The sequence below is a fragment of the Oenanthe melanoleuca genome, chromosome 17, assembly GCF_029582105.1.
Source record: "Oenanthe melanoleuca isolate GR-GAL-2019-014 chromosome 17, OMel1.0, whole genome shotgun sequence".
Lineage (NCBI taxonomy): Eukaryota > Metazoa > Chordata > Aves > Passeriformes > Muscicapidae > Oenanthe > Oenanthe melanoleuca.
Genome location: NC_079350.1, coordinates 3,381,932 through 3,400,768, shown reverse-complemented (window position 1 = coordinate 3,400,768; position 18,837 = coordinate 3,381,932). Strand labels below are relative to the sequence as shown.

The window sequence follows — 18,837 nt, the reverse complement described above, 5'->3', positions numbered from 1 at the left end:
AAATTCAAAAATCACCAGCCTTTCTCTCAGAGAGACATTCATTTAACAAAAAAAAACCCACAAAATTGTTTCATTCTGCAAAGGTAGAAAAAGAGAAAAGAAAAATTGCATTTCCCAGCCTGGGATTTATCATTCCTACAGAGGGCACTTGGAACATCCATACAATTGTTAGCTGAGTCAACAGAGCAGCTCCAGCAAAGCCCAGAACGTCTCTAAATCTGTAGGTTTTGATGTGAAATTCCTGCAGCAGCCTCTGGGGAGGCTCTGCTGGAGAAACTCTGGTTTTTAAGGAAATTGTGGAGAGTGGCTGTGCACGAGCAGGGACCTTTCCCACAGGTGGGCAGAGTTGGAGGGTTTGGGTTGCTCTTTCCAAAAACCAAAAAAAGTGTTTTATTTCTAGAAATCAGTCTTGGAAAATCCCTGGGAGAGCTGCTCCTCAATTTGGGATGTGGGCAGGCTGGAAATGAGGATTTTTTAGTGCAGGCTGCAGCAGAGGTTTGAAATCCTGAGTGGGTTTCTGCATCCTTTGTGCTCTTGGTGCCATTGAAATCACAGGATAAAGTGAGATTTGGGTTTTCTCCCCTGTTTTGCAGGAATGACAGCTGTCATTTTGTTCCTTTATTAAATCAGATTGGTTTAGGCTTGTCTGACATTTTCTTCCCAAACTGATGGTGGAAAATGCTCTTCATTTTCTTTGTTGTGTTGGTGGAAATTTGTGTGTTTAAAGGAGAGTTCAGTGAAGACACCAGTGAGTGCAGAATGGCTTTAGAGCAGCTGGATGTTCTTCCACCATCCTTAAAAACCACAGGTCCCTGGGGGTGCACTGAGTGCCCTTTTAGGGGTCATTATATTGCAAATATTGCCAAACCAAAAGTTCTTTTCCATCCCAGCTCCATTTTGGATCCCCCAAAACCACTTTGCTGGATTCCCCGTTCCTCAGTGACCCTCCCAACCCTACCTGAGGCAATTCACACTTTGATTTTTACTTGTGTGACCCCAGCAAAAGGCTCTAAATGCTGGTGGTGAGAGCACGTTGGAAACTCTGGGATGTGAATTATTCAAATCCTGAGAGGAATGCTGGCCAGCAGGGGTGCAGGTCATGGGATCTGCTGCTGAAATCCAGGAATTTCCAGGAATTTGGAACTTCCTGAGGGGCTCTGACCAGTCTGGGCATCCTGTGACCTTCAAAAGTTTCCTGCCATCAGAGTTTTTATCTGTTTTTTTTACCTGCACAGTCCCTGTGCTGCTTTCCTGCTCAACTCACCCAGGTCTTCTGCTGGCAGAGAATATTCCAGAATGTTTCGTGCTGCTTGAGAAAATTAGAAATAACCAGGTAGAAAAGCACCAAGGATCCAAATCTTCCCTTTGGGAAAAGCAAGGTGGCTTTAGGGGGGTCACTTGTGTCAGTAGGAGCTTCCTGGGGAGCAGCTGATCAAATAAATCACAGCTACCAAACCATTCAATGTGCTCTAAACCCCCAAATTCTCTTTTCTCTGTGCCTTTTATCCATAGGGTCATCCTGGCAAGGAAGGTCCTCCTGGAGAGAAGGGCAGTCAGGTAAGTGTCCAAAAATCCCTCAGCTGGAGGCTGAGAGCAGCTGGATCTGCACAGGGCTGTGGGGCAGGGGGGCTCAGAAGCAAAGCCTGAAATGTCAGAGCTGAGCCCAGATCTGATCTCTGGTTTTCCTCCTGAGCTCCTCCAGCTCTCCTGGCCACACAGACCAGCCCAGACTCCACCTGGGGAGGGGAACTTGCTCTTGACAGACACAAATAAATATCTTTTGTGGCACAGGGGGTGTAGAAAATAGATTTACTCCCTCCCTCTCCTCCAAGTCCCTCTTTAACAATATATTTGAGATTATTGCCAAAGCCCTTGAATTATGCACTGGTCCATCTGTCCAGGAGGTTTGCCAGCTGCATTCCAGGCTCTCCAAAAAAACTGCCCTTGTCAAAAGCCTCTGCTCAGAGCTCCTGGGGGACACCCAGGAGTGCTGGACACAAGCACAGCTGCATTTGTCCCACTGGTGTCACAGGAGGCTGAAAATTCCAACCTTGCCTCTGGATACACCAAAATGGATTGGGGGTGATCCCTCCTGTCTGTGAATGCTCCTCCTCCCTGCTTTTCTTCATCCCAAACCACAGATCATCCCAGGGGTAGAAATCCCTTCTCCTCACAAGTTTTTGCCATCCTGACCCTCCTCATCCTCCTTTTCCTGTTGGGTGGATTTTTCCATCAGCTCAGCCAACCACACCAGCTGGAGGTGATGCTCCTGCAGCTCCCTGGGCTGGTTTGGATTATTTTGGGTTTTTTTGGGGGGTTATTTTGGGTTGTTTTGGGCTATTTTCAGGTGGCTGCTGCCATTCCTATCCCATGTGGGAAACAGGAAATTTGTTTTCCACACCCTCTGCTCATCACTGCACCCTTGGGTCGGTTTTTGATGTGTTTTTCTTGTTTGCATTTCATCCCCTCAGGGTCCCCCAGGCCCTCAGGGCCCCATTGGTTACCCAGGACCTCGTGGAGTCAAGGTAAGGAGGGGCAGGAGCAGCTTCCACATCTCTGGAATTCTCCAGCCTGTGCTGGGCACAGCTGGGGGACACAAATGTCCACTCAGGGCCACCTCAGTGACCACCTGCACTTATTGCTCCAGCATTTGATCCATGGGGATAATGATTTTTAATTTCTTACCCATACCCTGGTGACATCTTGGTTTCTCTCTCAAGGGAGCAGATGGAGTTCGTGGGTTGAAAGGCACCAAGGGGGAAAAGGTGAGTTCACTTTGGGTTGTGTTCCTGCCATTTCTGAGCATTTTTGTGGCTGGATCCCACAGGATCTCCCCTGGGAAGTTTTTTCCTGCACAAGGGGTTTTTTCTTGGGGAAAAAAATGAGGGACTGAGCTCCTTTCCTTCATTCCAATTCAGCAGCAGTTTTAACTTGGGGTCTCCCAGATTTTAAAAACTTTCTGGGGAGTGTCTTCTCTGCAGGATGAGATGCATTATTGATCAACCTGCAATTAAACCTTCCTGGCTGAAGGCAACATTGCAGTGTCCTGGAGGCTGCCTGGGAGCCAGATAAAACCTCCTTCACGAGAACAAAACCTGTTCTGCTCCAGAAATAATTGGTTCCCAGTGCTGCCAAAGCCTTGTTGTTCACACTGGGTCTGTCTGTGATGCTGGCTTGCAGCCAGGATGGGGTGCAGGACACTTTTGGGGACTCTTTTAGGGTTTTTTTGGGGATTTTGGGTGGGTTTCCATTCTTGGGAAGCACTTGGAGAAGGCAGTGAGTGGAGCTCAGCTTGTCCTCCCTGGAGAGGCTTGAGAAACTTAAATTCTATTTTGTTCCATCTCTGCACTTTGGGTGATTTTTTTTCCTTCTTGATGATTTAGGGTGAAGATGGTTTCCCTGGCTTCAAGGGTGACATGGGCATCAAAGGAGACCGGGTGAGAGTCTGGGATGTGGGGGATGAATCCAGCAGCTGCTGGTGAGGCAGGAGAAGGTTATTCCAGCATGGAACCATCTCCTGCTCCCCTGTGGGACAGAGTGGAGCTGGCAGTGCCACAGTCTGTGTCAACAGCTCTGATTTCCCAATAATTCCCATCATTATCCTGCAGTTACCCAGCTCAGCCCTCAACCAAACACTTCCCAGAGCTCCCTTTGCACATCCAGCCACCACTTGGGAAGTGGGAGGAAGGTGAAAGGGTTAATTAGCAATGACAGCTAATGAGGGCTGGTTTTGTGCAGATATTCCCGGTGTGGATGGGATAACACCTGGATTTTGGGGGGGTAAAACCCCAGTGCTCTGCTCACACCCCACAGTTTCATCTCTCCTGGTGAAGCCCAGCTCTCCCAGAGCAGCTCCATGGAACAGGGTCTGTGTAATTAACACTTCTCTTGTAATTACCAGGGGGAAATTGGCCCCCCTGGCCCCCGGGGTGAGGATGGACCCGAAGGTCCCAAAGGTCGCTCTGGCCCCAATGGAGATCCAGGTCCCCTCGGGCCTGCAGGAGAGAAGGTGAGGCCAGGATGGGAAATCTGTTTTCCTCCAAACCCCACTGCTGTGGGGCAGTTTTGGGGCAGAGGGGTGAGGAGGTGAGGGGGTTTTGTGTGAAGGGAGGTGGGTTTAGGGCAGCCACATCGAGGCTTTGCTCTTTTTGGGGTTATTTGTTTGGGTACAGAAAAAAAATAAATCAATTGAAAGCTGAATTTAAGTAAATTTCAATAAAATTGTAATCTAATTAAAATAAAACCCCAAGCGTTCCTAACTGGTTCCCACAGTGCTGACTCTGCATTTCCCCTTTGGGATTCCCTCAATATCCCAAAGTTTCACTGCCCCCAGGTCCCATCTGCTCTGCTGCTCCCTAACTCTCCTCTCCTTGTGTTCCAGGGAAAACTGGGAGTGCCAGGACTGCCAGGATACCCGGGCAGGCAGGGCCCCAAGGTGACATGGGATAATGGGGTGGGATAATGGGATAATGGGATAATGGGATGGGGAGTTTGGGATGGAATGGGATGGAGACCTTTAGTAAGGGATGAGAAGGTTGAGGAGGGGATGGGATGGGGAAGTTTAGGACGGAATGGGGTTTGGGATGAGATGAGGAGGTTTGGGATGGAATAGAGTGAGGAGGATGGGATGGGATGATATGGGATGAAGAGGTTTGGAACGAGATGAGAAGGTTTGGGATGGGATGGGGGATTTTGGGATGTAATGGGGAGGTTTCAATGGGATGAGGGAGTTTGGGATGAGGGAGTTTGGGATGATAAAGAAGGATAAAGGATGATATTGGATGAGGAGGTTTGGGATGGGATGAGGAGGTTTTGATGGGATGTGATGAAGAGGTTTAGGATTGGATGGGGAGGTTTGGGATGGGATTGGATGAGGAGGTTTGGGATGGGATGAGGAGGTTTAGGACTGGATGAGGAGGTTTGGGATGGGATGAGGAGGTTTAGGACTGGATGAGGAGGTTTAGGACTGGATGAGGAGGTTTGGGATGGGATGAGGAGGTTTAGGACTGGATGGGGAGGTTTGGGATGGGATGAGGAGGTTTAGGACTGGATGAGGAGGTTTAGGACTGGATGAGGAGGTTTGGGATGGGATGAGGAGGTTTAGGACTGGATGGGGAGGTTTGGGATGGGATGAGGAGGTTTGGGATGGGATGAGGAGGTTTGGGATGGGATGAGGAGGTTTGGGATGGGATGAGGAGGTTTGGGATGGGATGAGGAGGTTTGGGATGGGATGAGGAGGTTTGGGATGGGATGAGGAGGTTTGGGATGGGATGAGGAGGTTTGGGATGGGATGAGGAGGTTTAGGACTGGATGGGCAGCCCAGGGACCCAGCCCAGCTCAGCCCCCATTTGTGGGATGAGCTCCCTGCTTCCCACTCAGAGATGGGATGGACACAAAAGCTGCCAGGCCTGAGCTGTGCAATCCAGGGCTGCCTGTGCATGGCTCCGGTCCCAGGGGGAGGGAAGAGCTGGAGAGGGGCTGGAGGGGCAGGGATGGATCCAGGGAGGCTCCAGCCCTTCTCCTTGCTTTAGGCTTTTATCAAGCATTATCTCATTAATTCAGGAGAATAACTCATGACTCAGGGTCTCCCTGAAATGAAAAGGAAGTTGCCATTTGCATTTTTCAAACATCCTTTGTATCTTCTCTCCACGCCCACCTCAGCTCAAGCCATTTTCAAGGCTTTTTTTTTTTTTTTTTTAATTAAACCTGTGACTTCCATCCATAGATTTAGGCTCCAGCCCAGCTTTCACATGCCCTGGAGGCTTTGGGAACTTCTGTTTTTGTTAACTTTTTTTGTAAGAATCGTGTTTTATTATTCATGTTCACTGCTTAAAAAAAAAAAAAAAAAAAAAAAACAACCAACCCAGCCTTGTTTCATTCTGGAGACATAATTATCTGCAAGAGATTGTTTCCTGCTCGTGGTGGGGCTGGTCTATTTTTTTAATTTGCATTTTATATCTGGAGTAAGGTTGAGGGGGGGCGGGTTTTTTGCATTTTCTTGGATTAATCCATATTTTAAAAGCAGCAGCAGCAGCAGCAATTCTCCAGGCTCTGACATCAGAAAGGAGCAAGGCAGGAGTTCAGTGTTCATGTTCACTTAGGAGCTGAAATCCCAGATTCTGCCTGGGCTCATCACAACCACGGGCTTGGCTCTTTTCAGCTAATGAGCTTTGGATGGGTTTTTTTGGGTGTTGTTTTCGGAGAAAATGGGATTTCCGAGGTCACCCCGGGCCTGATGGCTCTGCTGTTGCTCGGGGAGGCTCCAGGGCAGGGCTGGCAGCTCTGGGGTGGCTGCAGTGCTGCCTCTGCTGTGTCCTGAGCCCCCTCTGCTCCCCCCAGGGCTCCATCGGCTTCCCAGGATTTCCAGGAGCCAACGGGGAGAAGGGCACACGGGTAAGAGCTGCTTTCCCCTCTCCAGCCGTTTCTTTCTCTCCAAAGACCTGTGGGGATCCTTCCTTTGCTGGGCTGATGCTCCACAGGTTTTCCCACTCAGGGATTGCCCAGGATGGGGCTCCTGCTGCAGGACAGGGAGATGCTGCTGGAGCAGCAGATTCCAAATTAAACCCTGCGAATTTTCCCCCCCCAGGATATTTTAAGAGGTTTCTCTGAAGCTGAATCCTTCCTGCACTGTCAGACTTTGCTCAGGGCACAAAGAGCTCTTTAATTAACAGTAATTATTAGAGATGGCTGAGCCTGCTCAGAAGCAGCCAGAACCATCCTTCACCTGACTTGAAATTCTAAATGCATGGCTGAGAACACTCTCAGTGCTTTTAATAAGCTGCTCAAAATTCAGAGGCACCCTGAAAAATCAGGGGGCTCCATCCCCCAGCCTTGTCTGTGCCTCTCACCCCACCTCCACAGCCTTCTCTCAGAATAGGGATTGGCTAAATATACTGATTTATTTTTTATCTGCTGCAGAACAAGCTCGAATTAAAGGATTCAGAGTACAAACAAAGTCATTTTCTGCACCAGCTCCGGTCACAGTGACAAGAAGAGGGAGTGAGGACAGCAAGTGGAATTAGTTTCTTTTTTCCTCTCATTTAAATAGAAATGACTTCTAACAGACAGCTTTGAGAGGAGCCCAGCAAATATAAATCACTTTGCACTGCATTAATATCCTGCCACTGCAATTTAAGTCCTATCCACCCCCTTTTTTTATGATTTCATTTCATTTGGAGCTACAAATCCTCATCCTCAACCTTCCCTCTGCTCTGGCTGAGCAGGAGGAGGGAGGCCAGGAAATTCAGCCTGGAATTCTCAAATTCTCAATATATCCAGCAATAAAAATAAAATCCCTGGGCTGGATTTTTGGGGGGTGTAGAACAGCAAAGGGGGGGATGTGCTGCTTTGAACCCCTACACAGCATTAATGATTTTATTCTGGGATGGAATCAAATCCCAAATCCATCTGGGATGGGATGGGAAACCTTCCAGGGAGTGGAGAAGGTACCAGGAGCTGGTTGAAACAAACCCTGAGGGGGTTTAGGGTTTAATTTTGGCAGCCTGAAAGGGGTTGGGGAGGGAGCAGATCTGATGGGGAAGGGCCCAGCTTCAGAACCAAACCATGAGAAAAAAAGAAAAGATAAAAAATCAGCACTTTGCTCACTTGTATTCCAAATGAGCTTTGTGAGGATATTTAGTTCCACCCTTGGCATGCCACACGTTTCTTCAGTTCAGGAATTAAAAAAGGGATTTTTTCACCTTTCAAACATTGAATTATTTCATGGTAATTCCAATTTTAATTTATTTTTTTTTCATTTTCAGTGGTGATTAGATCATTTCTACCATTTTATACCCAGTTCATCAACCTGCATTCACTTTATCAGTACAGAGAGAGATTTTCATGGACAAATCTTTCCATTAGCAACAGGAGCTCAGCTTGGAAATTTAAAAGTAGCAGAAATACTGATTTTTCAGTAACAGCTTTGCTATCCATCTATATATATATATTTTTATTTTTTTTTCTCCCTATTTGAAATAAGAGAAAAGCAATTATACAGAGAATTACAGGCTGAGCTGGGGTCACTCTGCTCATCTTAATTTAAGCCTCATTGAGTCAGGCTTGATAAATCTCCCTCTGCTTCTCCTAAGACCACTCAATTTGTTGAGTTTATGAGTGTGTTCACATGGAGTCAAGAAAGAAAATTTCCAGGATTTTTTTTCCTCCAGCTCATTGGGCAATAACTCAATTTGCAGCTGCAACAACCCCAAATCATTTGTTTGTCTTTTCTTTATCACAATATCCCCATTTTGCTCTTCAATTCTCTGATTTATGGGGCTAAAATAATGCAAATCCCACATTTCTCTCCCAAAATGGAACACAAAGAGTCTTCCCAAGTTCTTAAATAATTAAAAAAAAAGGTGAAAAATCAAAGGTGGAAGGGCAGGACCTGCACAGGCAGCTGGATTTTAGTGCTGAACATCCCAAAACACAAAAGTTCAGCTCGTGGCTATTCAGCTGGACCAAAAATTGCTGGAAAGGTAAAAATGGGGAAGGAAAAAAAAAAAAAAAAAAAAGGATGAAGATGATTAGAGGATGAATCTGGGAAAAATTGGGATTGCTGGAGAAGAGAAGCTTTGGGGTGAGCTCATTTAAGGCCCTTCCAACCCAAAGCTGCCTTTGATTCTCTGTTTGGTGCTTTTGGAGAATTCTGACCCATCAAACCCCCCAAGAGCTGCTCATCACCTCAGCTCCAGGAGGGCTCAGGATCTTTTCAAAACCTGCACACAAAATCAATAGTTAAATATTAATCATAAATCTTATTTTAAATCTATCTGCTTGCCCAGTCTGACAAAGCCTGGGGAGTGTGGAGATCCCCAAATCCAACTGTTTCTTGGTGTGCCTCGAAAACAATCTGAATTTTGCTGCCTTCATGTCAAAATCCTTGTTTGAAAAATATAGGTCTGGGTATATTTACAGGGAATATAAATTCTTTGCAACTGTACACTGAATGCATGATTAATGACAGCCATAAGAAGGGAGAAATTTGGCTTAAAAATAGAATTTAGGGAGAAGGAGAGGAGTGTGGGGGCTACCTGAGGGGAGGCAGCACTTTTTCCTCCCTACCTCCTCCCAATTTAGCCTCCCAGAACTCAAAGGAAAAACCAGCTGGAGTACTTTAAAGTGAATTTTGTAATTAATTAAAAAAAAAAAAAAATAAAAATGCCAGCAGGCTTTAATAAATGGAGCTGCAGAACAAGGAAGATTCAGCAGGGCTAATTTTAGCAGCTGGAAGAAAGTTGCTGGTGAAGTTTTCCAGCTCCTGTTTTATGTTCTGCTGGTTAATGAGTGTCAGAGCCGAGCAGGCAGCTCAGAGAGGTGATGGATTTGGGGCACAAAATGGCAAAGGGATATTTTAAGCACCCACTGTTCCTTCCATGGGAATTGAGGCTTCATTTTTTCCTTTCTCAGGTGCTTGGTGCCATTAATGGAACCAAGGGGAAAAGTCAAACCTGTCCGTGGCTTTTTGGCCACTTGACCAAAACTGGACTTTCAGGACATTCTTTTCCTTTTAGGCCATTCCTTTTCTTTTAAGCCATTCCATTTCTTTTAGGCCATTTCTTTTAGGCCATTCCATTTCTTTTAGGCCATTCCATTTCTTTTAGGCCGTTCCTTTTCCTTTTAGGCCATTCCTTTTCCTTTTAGGCCATTCTTTTTCTTTTTAGGCCATTCCTTGTATTTTAGGCCATTCCATTTCCTTTTAGGCCATTCCTTTTCCTTTTAGGCCATTCCATTTCTTTTAGGCCATTCCATTTCTTTTAGGCCATTCTTTTTCCTTTTAGGCCATTCTTTTTCCTTTTAGGCCTTTCCTTTTCCTTTTAGGCCATTCCATTTCTTTTAGGCCATTCCATTTCTTTTAGGCCATTCCATTTCCTTTTAGGCCATTCCTTTCCTTTTAGGCCATTCCTTTCCTCTTAGGCCATTCCTTTTCCTTTTAGGCCATTCCTTTTCCTTTTAGGCCATTCCTTGTCTTTTAGGCCATTCCTTTTCCTTTTAGGCCATTCCTTGTCTTTTAGGCCATTCCTTTTCTTCTCTAGGCCATTCCTTGTCTTTTAGGCCATTCCTTTCCTTTTAGGCCATTCCTTTTCCTTTTAGGCCATTCCTTTTCCTTTTAGGCCATTCCTTTTCCTTTTAGGCCATTCCTTTTCCTTTTAGGCCATTCCTTTCCTTTTAGGCCATTCCTTTTCCTCTTAGGCCATTCCTTGTCTTTTAGGCCATTCCTTTTCCTCTTAGGCCATTCCTTGTCTTTTAGGCCATTCCTTTTCCTTTTAGGCCGTTCCTTTCCTTTTAGGCCATTCTTTGTCTTTTAGGCCATTCCATTTCCTTTTAGGCCATTCCTTTTCCTTTTAAGCCATTCCATTTCTTTTAGGCCATTCCTTTTCTTTTAAGCCATTCCATTTCTTTTAGGCTCAGCTTAAAGCACTGCCAGTTTTAGGTCCAGCCTTTTCCATGGCAGGATTAATCCCAGGGAGCTGAGTGCAGCTGCCAAACAACACCTGGAATTCCTTGTTTAGCTCCCAGTTAGGGAAGATTTGGAATTATTTAGGGCAGCTTAATTGGCCTGTGTGCAGGGGGGAGCTGCTCTCACACCTTCCAAATCCCACAGCAGCAGGTGGGAGCAGCAGGGTGAGGATCCAGCCCCACCTCAGGATCAGTGGGGAAAAAAGGGATTGGAGGTCTTGGGGTGGCAGAGCTGACGAGTTTTTGGGTGGGTTTTTGGAATTCTGCGTGGTCTGAGGGGGTGGCCTCACCTTGGAAAGCATTTTGGGGTTTTAAAGGGCTTTGGGTGCTGCTCCTGAAGAGATTCATTCCCTCAGAGGGCAGATGTTGTCTGGGTGTTGGGATCACTGTCCAGACCTGCCCACGTGCTATAAATTCAGATAAACGCAAGGATCAGGAGATGGATGTGAACCTGCTGCAGGAGGAGGAGCAGCAGAGAGGTCCTGAGGCAGTTGGTGTGTGCCAGGCTCTGCTCCTAATCCCTTCTCCTCTTCCATTCCAGGGCACTCCTGGCAAACCAGGTCCGAGGGGGCAGCGTGGCCCGACGGTAACGAGCCAAATTCTTCATCCTTGTGCCTCTCCAAACCTTGTCCTGGCCAAGGGGAAACTGGGATGTGCTTTGTGCCCTCACTGGGAGGGGTCTCACCGCTTAAAATCTGTTTCCAAACTTTCTGATGACTTTCCTTGCTGCTGCTGGGATGATTTGTTGACCCCACGTAGCTCCAATGTCACTTTTTGTGTCTTTTCAAGGGTCCACGAGGGGAAAGAGGCCCCAGGGGAAGCACTGGGAAACCTGGCCCAAAGGTAAGGCCTGGGGGAGCCTCTGGGGTCTGTCCTGAGCAGTGTTGGTGTAGAGAGCCCCTGGTTTATCTCCCTCCTTTCCTTTTCCATTGGATTTGGAAAGCTGAGCCCTCCTGAGGTTCATTCCCAGCTCAGTGGTTCCTGACCCAACTGCAGAATTTGAGCCCAGGTTCTGTAAGTTGTTGGTCCAGGAGCCAGCAGGGCTCTGAGTGCATTCCCAGCACAGCCCTACAGCCCCTAAACCTCCCCTAACCCCTCAGTCTGGGGTTTAAATCCAGTTTAACCCCCCTTAGAGCCCTCAGGCTGTGCTGTGGGTGAAGGGAAAAAATGGCTGAGCCATTTTTGCCTTCCCACTGCTGAGCCAGGATTGGCCACCAGGCAAAATTTGGGATTTTTCTTCCAGCCAATTCAGATTTCCTGAGCATTGATCACCAAAGCTTGTGTTGGGAGATGTTGTCACCACCCTGCAGCAAGTCTAAAAACAAATGTCTGGGCTTTGTGTTGTCAGGAATTCTTGATAAATCCCTCCTCTTCAGGGGTGACATTTATCTCTCTGAGGGAGGCCACAGTGTGGTGGAAATATCCAAATCTCCCCTGGATTTTTATGATGGGATGTGGGGGGAACAAGCAGCTGCTCATTTGTCACTGGCTGCTGCTCCTGCCACAGAATTGTTATTATTAGAGAGGGCTGGGGGTGTTGCTGGGCTGTGATGTTGATTTGGGTATTTTTTTAAAAGCTTTCTCATTTTTCTTCTTCCTAAAAGGGCAACTCTGGTGGTGATGGCCCCCCTGGTCCTCCTGGAGAAAGGGTAAGATGAGCTGAGGGTGAAGCAGGACTCAGTCCAGTGCTCTGGCAGAGGAGCTGGGGTTGCAGGGCTGAAGTTTTGAGGAGTTTTTGGCAAGGAGGATCCTCCTGGGTGAGGAGGCAGGATGCAGCTCAGCAAAAGGAAAAAAAGAAAAATTCTGGTTCGAAATCCAAGGTGAAAGGTGCTGGTGTGGGGAAAGGTCCCCCCTAAGCCACCTCCAGCCCTTAGGTCCTGCCTGAGCTCTCCAGGGAAGGCTCAGGGATTTGGGGTGTCCTGTGGAAACATCACTCATGGGAGAAGGGAGAAGTCACCCCTGGGTGACTGCAGGCAGCCAGAATTTCAGGAATTTCTGGAGAATGTGGCTCTCTAGGACCTCCTGCTGCTTTCTCCAGACCACAGTCAGGTGGGAAATCCTGAAACAATGGGACTTTCATGATTTTAGCCTCAATTTCTGCTTTTCTTTTCCCCCTTTTGTTCTGTTTGTACTTTTCTCTATACAATCACCCAGCATTTGGCTTTCCACACCTTTGTGCTTACCTGCTGCTTACCCAGGGCTAATATTTCAGATCAAGTGTTCTGAGTTCTCTGCCTTGTCTTTCATCCCAGGGTCCACCAGGACCTCAAGGACCAACTGGATTTCCTGGACCAAAAGGCCCCCCTGTAAGTAACTCAATCCTAAGACATCCAAAGGAATAATCCAGTCTTTCCCACCCACCCTGGGCTGATTCCCTGACAAGTTTTTTATTCCAATAAAAGGCATTACTGAGACATGCTGATAACAACCCCATGGTCTCAGATTTTAAATAGCCAAGCAAATTGCAGCTGATTATAAATGTTCATTTCCTACTGACTCAGGATCTCTGGGATCTTTTGTGGTTGTTCTGTGCTTTATTTTCCCTCTGTGGACGTGGAGGACAGCACAGCACTGCTGTCTCTGCAGTTGTTGTACCCTGGGGGGGACTCAGAAATGGTTTGGGAGTGATTTCCTGAGTGTGGTGAGCAGCTCTTGTAGGAGAAATCCTTTGGGGGATGTGTGGGAAGGAAAGGGGTGCAGCTTTTAGGGCTCTGCAGCTCCATTTCCATGTGAAACAGCTGGCAGCTGCTTGTCCCAGTTTTACCACCCAGCACTTGGTGATGCTGCTTCTCCCCCTGCTTTTCTGCCACAGGGTCCTCCTGGGAAGGATGGATTGCCTGGGCACCCTGGACAGAGAGGAGAAACTGTAAGTAGCCAAAAAATCTTGGGCTGGTCATTGCTCCAGAGCCTCCTTTTGGTTTCTCTGAACCCTCTGTGCTGCTGGGAGGTGCAGCCCCACGTTTGGGTTGTTTGGATTCCCTGAGGGTCTGTGTCTCTCCAGCTGCTCAGGGGGAATCTGTGGGCAGCCCATTTTCCCCCCACTGCCTTCCCCAGCAAATGAGCATTAAAAGGGTTTTGCACATTAGGCATTTTTTCCCCTCAGCTTAGCACACAATTTAATTAACTTGCCTGGCATTTGCTAAGCAAGGCAGTGCAAACATTGCTCAGCCCAGCACCAGATATTTATTTACACACCATGAGGTTGATTTTAAAACAAGAGGTTGGAGGTGTTTTTGAGCCAAGTCCCCAGGTCAGGATTAACTTGAAGGTGATGGGTTTTCACCTGTCAGAACCTGACTGACATTGAGTCTTCCTTGAGTTTTCCATGACATCCAAGGACAGCTCCAGCCAAGGTGGAGGGAGCAGTGAGAACTTTGACAGCATTTGCTGTCATCAGCTGCTGAGCCTGCAATCAAAAGCATCAAGGCTGCAGGAATGAATGGAGAATGGCCTTTTAATTATTTTGGGGCCTGAAAGCTCTCCCTAATAGCTTTCCTCAATTTGCCTCTCCCAGGAAACAGAATCTTTGTTAACCTAGCAGAGATCACTTTCCCTGCAGACCCTGCCTCCTTTTCCCCTCACAGTGCCAAAAAGCAAGGAGAGGAGCATAAAAATGAATTAAAAGCTCTTTCTACATCAGTAGCCTGGTCAGTGCAGTGTATCTTGGTGCAAGATTGAAATCTCTGTGTCAAACACTTCCCTTTATTGAAGTTCCCATTCAGCAGCACAGGCATGCTGAGATATTTGGCCATATTAGATTTGCAGAGATTGGCTCTGAAAAATCCATGATAGATTCTAAAGCCTCTGTGCCCAAGGCTCCAAGAGTACAAAAGGAAACCCCTTCCTTCAGGTTAATAAGGAAAGCCCTGCACAGAAATGCTCTAAATATTTATCTGTGATAAGAGTTTAAATTGTGCCTTCATTTCCCAAGGATTTTTTACCATTTGCCCATCAGTGACAGGATATTTTCTGATCTGCAGGCAGCCAGAATAGCATGGAGGAGTTATTTAAACATGACAGGCTAACGTTGGCATGGGATTTATCTGATCCTCTTTTGTGGCAAGGAGAAAATAGCCCTTGTGCCCTAAATGCCATTCCTCAAGCTTGTCAGCAGGCTGGAGTAACAACCATAATTAATGTGCTTTTTAAAGAGTAGCCTGGGAGAGCCAAACAATTGAGAGTTCCTCGTTGTCACTCTTCAAAATGCCTTTGGAAGGAGCTGTCATGGAGACTTCCCTGCTCATCAAGCAGGGCTGTGGCTCCTTTCAGCAAATGTTGATGGAGGAGATAAAGCTTCACTCAGCCCCTTGAGCTGAGCCAGAGCTGAGCCCAAAGCAGCAGCAGAATGGGGAGCAGGATAAGGGGAATAGCTTTTGAGAATTGCTCAGCATAAAGAGGTTTTTAATAGGCATTAATGGTATTTTTAATTGCTGTTTGCTCTATGGTTTTGTGAGTGTAACAGATTTTTATAGATATATATGAACAGCTCCATCCAAACAGCAGGTCTGAGCTTTGAGGATCCCTTGTTCTTCCTCCTCTGTTTCACCCTTTATAAATGTATAAATGCATTTTTCCCACTTTCTGTTTGATTTCTTATTTCCTTTTCCTTGGGGTGCCCACCTTGGTCAGGGGTGTCACTGAGCTGGTGGCAGTGTGACCCTCACAGAGCAGTCCTTGGCAGAAATGTCACCTTTTTGTCTTTTCCCTTTCTCTGACAGGGTTTCCAAGGCAAGACTGGCCCTCCAGGCCCCCCTGGTGTTGTGGGTCCTCAGGTAAGGAGCAAATGCTCACCCACATCTGCAACTGGTCTTCACTGGTTCAACTGGAGCTGCTTGTGCAGCAGGGACTCCTTTTCCAGGGAAGGCAAAGCCTTGTCAGGTGGCTTTGAAATTCCTGAGGCAGGTGTGAAATCCCCTCCATGGCCCCTGCTCACCTTGCTGAAGGGTTGGGATGGGGTTTAGAAAAACATAAATGAGGTGGTTCCTGTGAGCTCAGCACAACCACTGGGGTTTAAAACTGGTGTAGGGTGAGAAACCTGCAAAAAAACAAAAAGAAAAAAGCAAAATAGATGAAAAGCACAAACCAACCAAAAAGCACAGGTTAGCTAAAAAGCAAAAACGAGCTGAAAGCCACAAACCAACTAAAGAGCACAAAGCAGATAAAGAACAATAGAAAAATGGATAGAAAAAAATAGATAAAAAACAAATGAAAAATAGATATAAAACACTAAAAAACCCAGCTAAACCAGCTGGAAGCACCACCCAGCTCAAAGGCCTTAAGCAGAAGGGAGTTAAGTGAGATCTCCAAGGGCTGTGCAGCTGCTGGTGGTCAGGCAGAGCAAACGTGGTGCCAGAGTGCTCCTCCATGTCAGAGAGAGGAAAATCATCCCTCTCTCATCTGAAGTGCTGCCAGGTTCTGTCAGAGCTGGTTTCAGTCCCCATGAGCTCTGTGCAGTGTGGGAACAAGCCCAGCTTTCAGTGAGCCTACACTGAGCAGGGCTGGCTTAGGGTCGAGCCTCCTTCCCTGAACTGCTGGGGAGCAGCTCTTTAATTAGAAAGTAATTAATTTGTCCTTTTTAATGACAGCATAAAGTCCCTGATTTGTAAATTCCCTGATTAGGGGCAATTCCCTGATGGCTGTGTCTGTCTTCTCAAGTGCAAATTAGGATCGGGTGGTGATTTTGTGTGGCTCTGCTGGGCTGGGTTGCTGTGATGTGTGGCTGCTGAGTGCTCTGAGTATCTCCCCGGCAGCAGGACATGAGTTACAACCCTGTCCCCAAAGCCACCAAGGGGCAGGGACATGATGGTTTTGTACACACGTGGCTTTTGTCCTCCCAAAATGAGCCTCTGGGGAGCTCTCGGTGGCACTGGTGTCACCCTGAGTGCCCCGGGGGGGCACAGAGGCAGCGCTAATTGCAGGGAGCCTCATGCATTATTTATGCGGGAATCAGCAGCCTTGGAGAGCTTAGGAAGTTTTCAATTAAAAAGGGAAAGCTATGCATAACAGTGTGAGTGTTAACATCCCATCTGGGTGAAACTGGCTCTCCCCAGAGGTTCCCAGTGCCTCCAGCCTGCCCAGGGTGATGTTGGCCAAGGAACAGAACAAGGGGTTGGAGATGCCGGAGGGGGATCCCTGCAGGGATTGCTGGTGGCACTGAAAGGAACCTCTTCCATCCCATTACACCCCAAAAAACTCAACTGACACCCTGCCCTTTTTGTCTCCTCATTGTTCTGCCAATACCCACCCCATTTCCTCAGACTGGTTTTTTTTTGTTTTTTTCCAGGGTCCAACTGGTGAGACTGGACCCATGGGCGAGCGGGGCCACCCAGGCCCTCCAGGGCCCCCAGGGGAACAAGGCCTTCCTGGCCTCACTGGGAAAGAAGGGACCAAGGTAGGGACTGGAATTCACCCTCCTCACTGCCTTCCTCCCTGGGGAGGGAGAGGATGGTCCAGAAAAGAAATGGAGGCTCTGGAGGCTGAGGGGATGGGCTGGGACTCTGTGGGATGGTCCAGAAAAGAAATGGAGGCTCTGGAGGCTGAGGGGACGGGCTGGGGCTCCATGGGATGGTCCAGAAGAGAAATGGAGGCTCTGGAGGCTGAGGGGACGGGCTGGGACTCTGTGGGATGGTCCAGAAAAGAAATGGAGGTTCTGGAGGCTGAGGGGACGGGCTGGGACTCCATGGGATGGTTCAGAGAAATAATGGAGGCTCTGGAGGCTGAGACGATGGGCTGGGACTCCATGGGATGGTCCAGAAGAGAAATGGAGGCTCTGGAGGCTGAGGGGATGGGCTGGGACTCCATGGGATGGTCCAGGAGAGAAATGGAGGCTCTGAAGGCTGAGGGGATGGGCTGAGACTCCATGGGATGGTCCAGGAGAGAAATGGAGGCTCTGGAGGCTGAGGGGATGGGCTGAGACTCCATGGGATGGTCCAGGAGAGAAATGGAGGCTCTGAAGGCTGAGGGGACGGGCTGAGACTCCATGTGCCGTGCAGATCTCAGCCCTGTCCCCGTCCTGTCCCTGTCCCCATCCTGTCCCTGTCCCTGTCCCTGTCCCTGTCCCTGTCCCTGTCCCTGTCCCTGTCCCTGTCCCCGTCCTGTCCCCAGCCTGTCCCCATCCCCGTCCCCATCCCTGTCCCTGTCCCCATCCCTGTTCTGTCCCTGTCCCCATCCCTGTCCCCATCCCCGTCCCTGTCCCCATCCCCATCCCTGTCCCTCTGTCCCCGTCCCTATCCCTGTCCCTGTCCCTGTCCCCATCCCTGTCCCCATCCCCATCCCCGACCCCGTCCCTGTCCCCATCCCCCATTCTCCCATCCCTGTCCCCATTCCCATCCCCCTGTCCCCATCCCTGTCCCTTCCCCATCCCCATCCCTGTCCCCATCCCTGTCCCCATACTCCCATCCCATCCCGTCCCATCCCGTCCTGTCTGTCCCGCAGGGTGACCCGGGCCCCGCCGGCCTCCCGGGCAAGGACGGCCCCCCCGGGCTGCGAGGGTTCCCTGGCGAGCGCGGCCTCCCCGGCCCCATTGTGAGTAGCGGCCTCTGCCTCCCCTCGGCTGCAGAATTCCCGGTTTCCCTTTCCCCAGTGACTTTGTTTTCCTCCTGCAGGGCTCTCCAGGCCTGAAAGGCAATGAAGGCCCCCCAGGCCCTCCAGGCCCAGCTGTGAGTATCCTGTCCTTGAGGCACCACCATTTATTTAACCCAGGCCTGGTCAGCCACAGCTCCAGGCTTTACCCCATTGTCCTGCTGCTCCTTTAATCCCGTTTCCCTGGATGTTCCTTTTTTTACAAGCCACTGGTGGAGCAGCTCAGCCATTTTGTGACAGGCTGAGGGAGCTGCAGGGTTCAGGACATGCAGGATTTTGTTTCCACCTGCTGTCCCTCTGGAAATTATCTCCACTTGAGTTCCCTGCTCAGGGCTGCTCTTCTGGAAGGAAACATCCATCACCCAAGGCTCCCTGCTGGCTGGGAAGTGGCTCTTGCTCTTGTTCCAGGATGTTTATGTGTCCCCAGGAACTGAGCTCTCTGCACCATCCAGAGGAGAATCCAGCCCTTCCATGGATTTTAATTAAAAAAAAAAATCTTCAGGGCCCCTTAGGCTGGTGGTACCAACTCTTCACGTGGCAGTTATCCCATCAAATGTGCACAGACATGGATGAAGAGCTCAGACTTCTCTCTGTCTGGGCATGGTGAAGCTTGATACTGCAATTAATTCTCTTTTCCTCCTCCTCCTCCCAACAGGGCTCTCCTGGGGAGCGTGGCCCTGCAGGATCAGCTGGCCCCATAGGATTGCCAGGCAGACCTGGCCCCCAGGGACCTCCAGGACCTGCAGGTGAAAAGGGAGCTCCAGTAAGTACCAGCAGCAGGATGAACAGTTGTGG

At 48.6% G+C, this 18,837-nt stretch overlaps 1 protein-coding gene across 3 annotated transcripts in view; it reads left to right on the top strand.

Annotated features, from left to right (window-relative positions):
• The window catches only part of COL5A1 (collagen type V alpha 1 chain), a 143,594-nt gene that overhangs the window by 101,021 nt on the left and 23,736 nt on the right, over positions 1-18,837 (top strand). For all 3 annotated transcript variants that reach the window (XM_056504922.1, XM_056504921.1, XM_056504923.1), the window contains exons 26-42: positions 1,513-1,557; positions 2,472-2,525; positions 2,721-2,765; positions 3,384-3,437; positions 3,902-4,009; positions 4,382-4,435; positions 6,340-6,393; positions 11,003-11,047; positions 11,251-11,304; positions 12,066-12,110; positions 12,714-12,767; positions 13,274-13,327; positions 15,180-15,233; positions 16,745-16,852; positions 17,896-17,985; positions 18,066-18,119; positions 18,698-18,805. In XM_056504922.1, the coding sequence (XP_056360897.1) occupies positions 1,513-1,557; positions 2,472-2,525; positions 2,721-2,765; positions 3,384-3,437; positions 3,902-4,009; positions 4,382-4,435; positions 6,340-6,393; positions 11,003-11,047; positions 11,251-11,304; positions 12,066-12,110; positions 12,714-12,767; positions 13,274-13,327; positions 15,180-15,233; positions 16,745-16,852; positions 17,896-17,985; positions 18,066-18,119; positions 18,698-18,805 (1,080 nt within the window). The remainder of the gene's footprint in view (positions 1-1,512; positions 1,558-2,471; positions 2,526-2,720; positions 2,766-3,383; positions 3,438-3,901; positions 4,010-4,381; positions 4,436-6,339; positions 6,394-11,002; positions 11,048-11,250; positions 11,305-12,065; positions 12,111-12,713; positions 12,768-13,273; positions 13,328-15,179; positions 15,234-16,744; positions 16,853-17,895; positions 17,986-18,065; positions 18,120-18,697; positions 18,806-18,837) is intronic.